This window comes from Leuciscus leuciscus (genome assembly GCF_965113295.1).
Source record: "Leuciscus leuciscus genome assembly, chromosome: 6".
Taxonomy (NCBI): Eukaryota; Metazoa; Chordata; class Actinopteri; order Cypriniformes; family Leuciscidae; genus Leuciscus; species Leuciscus leuciscus.
Window position 1 is genome coordinate 16,511,810 of NC_138730.1, and position 8,405 is coordinate 16,520,214.

Below are 8,405 nucleotides of genomic sequence, written 5' to 3' on the forward strand. Positions count from 1 at the left end.
TTTTCTCAATTTACAGTAAAACTATGGGCTATGTTAGACAAAGTTGATTTGTGAAGAAATATATATGCTGTAAAAAAAAAATCCCATTTGAGAAGAGATGTTTAGAAATTCGGTTATTAGAGCAATTTCTGGAACACAACAGTTGTCTTTCGTGTGAGGGTGACAGTGGGGGAGAGTTTTGAAGGACATTCAAGCACATCATTGGCTTTGCCCTTTTAATTCCAATAGTGCAATATATTGTATTTATTTATTTTTTCTGAATAACAAGGAAATGAGTAGAAATTAATTCTTGCCATATCCCCCTGAGACCCAGATTTTTTTTTTTTTTTTTTTTGTGTCATCAAATTGTTTAAAGCATACGAAATAAATGGTAAAAACATTTTTGAAAAATGCAATGTCCTGGACACCAAGACTCAGTTGTTTAAAAAATAAAATGACATGAAATTTCATGTATAGGCAAAAACAATGGGATTTAAAAAAATATATTATTCCCCAATCAATTTGTGGGTTTCTGGATTTTTTAAACCAAAATTTATATAAAGATTATTCTTAACTATGTTATGAAAGATATAACAGAATGAATTTATACACTATTTTGCTTTATGAAATATTTGGGTAAAATGGACATAAATGAATATTTCCATTCAATACAATGGTATGGATACTCTGTATCTAATTTGCATATTAATGTATTCCTGGGGCAACATGTAATGAAAAAATAAGTGTAATAATGGGAGTAATACTTGGCAACATTTTAATAATAGGTAATATCTAATAGCAATATTGATGTATAATTGATTTCCCTATTCACTTGTTGTGTCTCCTAAAATGCCTGATAAACATGATTTAAGTCCTGGAGTCCTCTACAGTGGACATGTGTGAAATGGATGCCCTGTTCTGAAACAGAAAGTCATCTTTTGATTGGAAACCCCATAATATTTTCCTGACATGTTGGGTTATGAAATACAGATTGAAAAGTAGTTCAATTTAAATGATAATTAGAATGTATTATCATATTTCCGTAAGAGTGCTACATTTGATAACTAAATTAATGTCAGTCATTTTTAAAGATCAATGAGAAGTTGTTTTCATGGTGAAACCTCCAAACATTTGGTATCTCTGTTAAGCCCTGAGTGTGCTCTTTACAGGACATCCAGACTGTGACATGTATGGTGTCAGAGAAATTCACTAAAATATAATGTCCACTACAGTGGTCAGTGCGTGGACAGATGCATATTCTGGGTCCCAGGAGGATATGGCAACTCTGTACCGTTTAGGTTTAATCCGGCAGGTTTTAGGACCCAGCGGCCGGGGTTCCCTCCGTCACATACAGGCTGCTCAGTGCTCAAGGCTAACAACCATCGCAATGAAAATGCCGTCGTCTTTACTCAACATTACGCTGGTTTCATTTATACTGGGTTTTATTGCATCACATTTCGGGGAGGTCTTAGCTGATGGCGATGGACGAGGTAAAAAATGTCAATAAATGTAAACAATCGATCTAGAACAATCCCTATCAAAGCTAGCCGTGCTAACGATAGACCACCGGCTTCACACCCGGAACGCGGATCTAATGTAACTCCCGACTGACCGAGATCAAACTCACTACTATCTTAGTAACGGTGACTGTCTGTTGTTAGTTACAGTATATCTATTCTCCGTATAAGTAAAATCAGTGTGTTTTATTCAGATATGAGCTCATCTTTAACCTGAGTTGGTGGGATTTTGTAATCTTTAGATCATAACTGATCAGATGATCTCAGAGTTATGAATACTGAACGGCGAAGTCAGCTCTGTCATTTGGGAATTGGATGAAAGACTCTGATCACAGGTTTTTTGTGTCAGATTTCTTTGTTCTGTTGTTCTAGTCCTGGCTTGTTCCAACAGGTACACTTGTTCCCAGCCGGATGTATCATGTTACATAATTATGCACTTGTTTGTGTTTATTAAAGGATTTGGGGACCACATTCACTGGAGGAGCCTTGAAGATGGGAAGAAGGAGGCTGAAGCAAGGTATATATGACTGTAATACCCTTTCATCTCTGTAACGTTGTGGTTTAAATATTTCTATGAAAGGTAGGCCTGTACCAGACTTTCAGAAATATAATCAGGTCATGTTTAATCCTATAAAGCCTACTGTATCATATTTGATACGGGCATCTCTAAGGCCTCTAAATTTATCAGCACGATAAAAACCTTTTGTGCACAATCTACTACATGCATTCTGTTGTCTGACTGATTACAGGTTTTATCCCAGGTTTTATTTTGTCTTCAGTTCAGATATAGAGTGTGAGACTGATATTTATATGTCTGCTATACTGTTATAAAAAATGTCAATGATTTGCATTACAAACTATACTATCAGAATGTATATGCCATATAAATATCTGCAACTGCACCACTTTTTGGCTCCGTTTGGTCCTCTAATTAAAATTGAGCACGACTATAAAAGTATGAGCTCATACAAGTATAAAATTTCATAAGTATTGCCATTGCTTCTTGTGGGACTGAGAGTTTGCTTGCATAAGGTTTACATCTTCCAGCGTTCGTTTTTGAATGTGATTTTCTAACGTAATTCTGACCTTGTTCTGTCCAGTGGACTCCCTCTGATGGTCATTGTTCACAAGACTTGGTGCGGCGCCTGTAAAGGTATGTGGCCGCTCGAGTCTTTGGCCAGAATGTCTGCCATAAGAATGGAAATACAAAAGTATTTCAAATTAATATTCAAAAGGTTGGGGTCAGTAATATTTTTGTTTAATGTTTTTGAAAAATTCAATATAAAAAGTAATGTATACAATATAAAAAAAATTATTCACAGTAATGTCAAATATTATTACAATTTAAAATAACTCTTTTTCTATTTGAATATAGTTTAGACTAATTTATTCCTGTGATGCAAAGCTGAATTTTTCAGCATCATTACTCCAGTCTTCAGTGTCACATGATCCTTCAGAAATCATTCTGATATGATGATTTGATGTTCAAGAAACATTTCATATTATAGTCAATGTTGAAAACAGTTGTGCTGCTTAATATTTTTGTAGAAACCGTAAAATTAATCGGCATTCTCTGATTAATAGAAAGTTCAAAAGAACAGCATTTAGTTGAATTATATATTTTTTTCTGTTACTTTTGGTCAATGTAATGCATCCTTGCTGAATAAAACTATTAATATATTTAAAAAATCTTACTGACCTAAAACTTTTTAACAGTATTGTATGTATGGCTTATTCTGTTACCTTGAAATGTACTCATAAATGATTATGTTGTAAAAATAACTTTAGCACTAAAGCCCAAGTTTGCTGAATCGAAGGACATCTCTGAGTTGGCCCACAACTTTGTCATGATTAACTTGGAGGTGAGTATTATTTATATGGCAACACTTTACAATACGGTTTCATTAGTTAACTACTTTAGTTGAACCAATAATGAACTGCACTTCTACCGCATTTATTAATCTTCTCATTACATGTCTCATGTGGCTACAGGATGAAGAGGAGCCTAAAGATGAGTCCTTCAGCCCAGATGGTGGTTACATTCCCAGAATACTTTTCCTGGGTAGGTTATATACATAAACAAATCGGCTAAGCAAATGCTCTGGATTAGAACATCAACCATTGCTTAAAGGGTTAGTTCACCCAAAAATGAAAATTCTGTCAGTAATTACTCACCCTCATGTTGTTCCAATCATGTAAGACTTTCGTTCATCTTCGGATCACAAATTAAGATATTTTTGATTAAATCTGAGAGCTATCTCACTCCTCCATAGGCTTCCAGAGGGACCGAAACTCGCCGGCCCAGAAAGTCAGTGAAGAAAATGTTGAAATAGTCCAAGTGACTACAGTGGCTCTACATTAAGTTTATCATGCGACGACAATACTTTTTGTGCGAAAAAACAACAAAAATAACGACTTTATTCAACTATTAGTGTTCTTCAATGTGGGCCTCTGACGAGAGTTCACGGGAGCGCCACGACGCTGAACTGAGATTACGGCGTTCTTCTTCTACTACTACTTGTTACTGGCTGCTCACTCCTTAGGAGTATTATCGCCATCTACTGTACAAGATGACGTCCCGACATTGCCGGGAGCGCAAAACGGTCTGTTTACAAGCAGCTGAAGACGCGCGCTGTATGTAAAACTGTATTCGTAAATATGTCCGCAGATTTCGATGTAGATGAAGATTTGATTTTTTTTTTAACCAACCATACTTATTCGAACCAGAATACACAGACATTGAACTACAAGAGATGGAAGATGCTGCAACACAACCGCAGTCTGCTTCTGAAAGACAGAGAGCATTGGACAGCTGATGGTGTAAATGTAATCAGTGCCAAGCGATGCCTACTGAGGCCATCCTTAAAAATATTTTGGTTTGCCGTAACAGCCAAAAAAAAAAAAAGGGGTCGGTTGGTCGGGCTATATATAGCCTATATTCTTTCTTCTTTTTTTTTAAAGATTCAATGTAGAGTTTTGGTTCATTTAAGAGACGAGCGCGCGGGCGCCTCCGTGTCCTGATTATATTGCCTGCATGCTACAATTAATACAAAACGAAATTCACTTTAAAGAAAGGCTTTCTACAAAAAGCCTACAGTAGCCTACAGAGAAATTTAATGTCGGAGCGTCTTGCAGGTGAGCATGTGGGGGGAGAGATACGATTTTCGATCAATCATCAAATATTATATTATTTTGCTTTTGTAAAACTGTATTCGTAATGTATGTAACTGTATGTCCCAATCGATGCAGCACACGCTCTCCTGTTCAGGCCATCCTTAAAAATAGTTTTGTTTGCCATAACCCGACCGACCCTGTCAATTTAGGACCGACCCAATTAATAATTTTTTTACCCTTTTGGACTAAAAAAGTCCCCTTTGGTTTTTAAGTTGATAAAAAAAACGACTTGCCGGTTGTAAACTTGCGTTAACTTGCGAAAGAATATAGGCTATATATAGACCGACCAACCGACCCCTTTTTTTTTTTTTTTTTTTTTTTTTTTTTGGGCTGTTACGGCAAACCAAAATATTTGTAAGGATGGCCTCAGTAGGCATCGCTTGGCACTGATTACATTTACACCATCAGCTGTCCAATGCTCTCTGTCTTTCAGAAGCAGACTGCGGTTGTGTTGCAGCATCTTCCATCTCTTGTAGTTCAATGTCTGTGTATTCTGGTTCGAATAAGTATGGTTGTTAAAAAAAAAAATCAAATCTTCATCTACATCGAAATCTGCGGACATATTTACGAATACAGTTTTACATACAGCGCGCGTCTTCAGCTGCTTGTAAACAGACCGTTTTGCGCTCCCGGGAATGTCGGGACGTCATCTTGTACAGTAGATGGCGATAATACTCCTAAGGAGTGAGCAGCCAATAACAAGTAGTAGTAGAAGAAGAACGCCGTAATCTCAGTTCTCGCGCATGCGTCGTGGCGCTCCCGTGAACTCTCGTCAGAGGCCCACATTGAAGAACACTAATAGTTGAATAAAGTCGTTATTTTTGTTGTTTTTTCGCACAAAAAGTATTGTCGTCGCATGATAAACTTAATGTAGAGCCACTGTAGTCACTTGGACTATTTCAACATTTTCTTCACTGACTTTCTGGGCCGGCGAGTTTCGGTCCCTCTGGAAGCCTATGGAGGAGTGAGATAGCTCTCAGATTTAATCAAAAATATCTTAATTTGTGATCCGAAGATGAACGAAAGTCTTACATGATTGGAACAACATGAGGGTGAGTAATTACTGACAGAATTTTCATTTTTGGGTGAACTAACCCTTTAAAGGTGGACTCCATTTCCTTGATCATTTAAAAGGTTTATTCCTACAGAAAAAAAGTGGGGTTTTTTCCTTTTTTTTTTTTCATCTTGAAGGCTATATTAGTGGCCTAATAAAGCAGTTTTATTTAATTTTACATGAAGGGAGGGAGGAGTCAGTGTCTTAATTAGTGGTGAAATGTTATCACATAACAGCCAAATATGACTGCCTTTATCTCAGTAACCCTCACATTATTGGAGTTTCATCTCAGTTTCATCACAAATTAAGCATGTTTGAAAAGGGTGTTTCTACAATATCGTAACAAACCAGTTTCCTCTTGTGTGATGCTGCATCCACGGCACTAGGTGTCAGTAAATGGTCAAGCCGACTGTTACAACATGGATGGAAAAACTGTGCTTTGCTCTTTGTTAGATCCCACTGGTAAAGTCCACTCTGAGATCACAAACAAAAATGGAAACCCGAACTACAAGTACTTCTACAGCAATGCAGATCAAGGTAAGACATTTTACTTTGAAAGTGTTGTGAAATATGCAGGAAACAACTAAATATCTTTTTTTGTTTCCCCAATGAGCCTGAATTGGTAATACCATAAATAATGCACTGTATAGACTTAAGCTGTGCCTGAATTTTAGTTTTCGTTCACTTTCATATAGTATACCGTGCATTCGAATAGCAAAGCAAAACAGGATTGACAGTGTGTGCGGTCCATTCTGAAGATCAATGTGAAAACCAAACTAGACTTAAGTGCACTGTGATGAAATGTTCCTTGACCTCACATCTCTTCCATGTGCAGTTGTGGCTAGCATGAAGGAAGCTCAAGAGAAGCTGACTGGAGATGCCTTCAGGAACGCCGCTCACGCCGGTGACGAACTCTGAGAGCGGCAGAAGTGGCATGGAGAGATCTCAGCCAGAACACTACATCTCTCCGCTGGGCACACTAGATCCATCCATCCATCTGTTCATCATCCCCAACCTCAACTCCTCCTGTGATTTCATTTGACCTGCTATAGCACAAGAAGCTTCAGAAATGAAGGAATTTATAACGCATCTACTGATTACATTTCCAGATATCGCAGCTTTCGGTTGATTACTTTGAGAACCAAAGCATACTTGCTGTCCATGTCACATAAAGGGTGCTAAAAAAAGCTTTTTTTTCTTTTCAAATTCAAAGCTTACGTGTCCATATTGATTATTTATGTCGAAACCCATCAACCCTCTTGACTTCATTCTCAAGGCACTCCACATTTTGTCCGACTAAGAAACATTTAACACAGGCGATTCTTGTGCTTCCAAGCCATATCTTGCAAGCTGCGGTGAAACTGATCCAGTTACCCAGTCGCATATATGAAGGGCCTTATAATCCCCAAACTGTACCCACCTAAATCTAACATATGATTTGTTTTCATGAGTGTGAAAGATCCATTATGTTAAGGCTACTAGAAATGTGTATTAGAAAAGTTTTTAGTCCTCAATATATGGAGTTGCCTTTGGTTTAAAAAGAGATTTATACTATTGACAATACTTGCGATTTAAGGACTGTAATGTAAACTTTTTTTTCGGATTGAGAGGGAATTGTCTTTCTTCACCATACTGTATTTTTTACCAATATGTAAAATGAGGCTACAAATAAAGTTGATATAAAATATTGTAATATATTCATTTCAGTGTTAGCACAAAGTGGAGTAACTGATGTTTGACTAGTTTCCCAAAGGTACTTTATGGAAATATCGTCTCTCAGGCCCTTCTCCTTGGTGGTTTTGGATTTTATAAAACGAATTTAAAAATGATGTGCTACATTGTCTCAGCTGTATTTTGAGCAAAATAGAAATAATTTTTATGCAATTGTTGACAACAGTATAAAAAATAATACAATTATATAATACAGAAGTCTGATCTCTACATACCCTTCAAATTTTGGGATCAGTTTTTTATTTATTTTATTTTTTAATACTTTTATTCAGCAGGGCTGCATTAAATTGATCTAAATTGACAGTAAAGACATTTATAATGTAACAAAAGATTTCAGATACACATAAATGCTGACCCCAAACCTTTGAAAGGTGGTGTCAATACAAGAAGACCAAAAAGTATGATTTTTTTTTGATGATTTAAGGTTTCCAAACCTTGAAATTGTCTTATTGGAACACTCTTGGAAGAAAAGATTAGAAACTTTTAAGGGTATTTAGTATTTAATTAATTTTGTTTTGATGAATTTTTTTATTTTGATAAACTGCTCATAAACAGATTTTATCACTATGAAAAATTATGCAATCAAGATATATAACGGTTTTGACATAAAAGGCCCTTTAAAACTGAATCAAGAACCTTAGTATTCTATATAAAACCCCATTGAACATTTTTTTTTTCTAAGAGTGTACTAATCAAATGATAACTTGCAACCATTTTTATGTTCATATATCATTTCCACATTATGGAGCGGTTTCGTTAGAGTTTTGCGGTACAGCAGAGGGCAGTCTTCATCCAGATATTCCCTCTGTTCCACTTCTCTACTGCAGTTAGTGCAAACACACTAACAGCAGCTTGAGCCTAATGCAGTGCTTTAAATCAGAATTAAGTGACACATTGTGGCTTGAATGATAAACAACAATCTTATATAATAATAATAATAATAAGAGAAC

General features: G+C 36.3%; 1 protein-coding gene across 1 annotated transcript; it reads left to right on the forward strand.

Annotated features, from left to right (window-relative positions):
* The first annotated feature begins 1,311 nt into the window (after window positions 1-1,311).
* txndc12 (thioredoxin domain containing 12 (endoplasmic reticulum)) lies at window positions 1,312-7,411 on the forward strand. The gene is made up of 7 exons (XM_082172459.1): window positions 1,312-1,469; window positions 1,953-2,013; window positions 2,597-2,649; window positions 3,285-3,358; window positions 3,489-3,558; window positions 6,178-6,261; window positions 6,560-7,411. Exons 1-7 carry the CDS (start codon window positions 1,367-1,369, stop codon window positions 6,640-6,642), a joined length of 528 nt encoding a protein of 175 aa, XP_082028585.1. The 5' UTR covers window positions 1,312-1,366; the 3' UTR covers window positions 6,643-7,411.
* The last annotated feature ends 994 nt before the right edge of the window (window positions 7,412-8,405 follow it).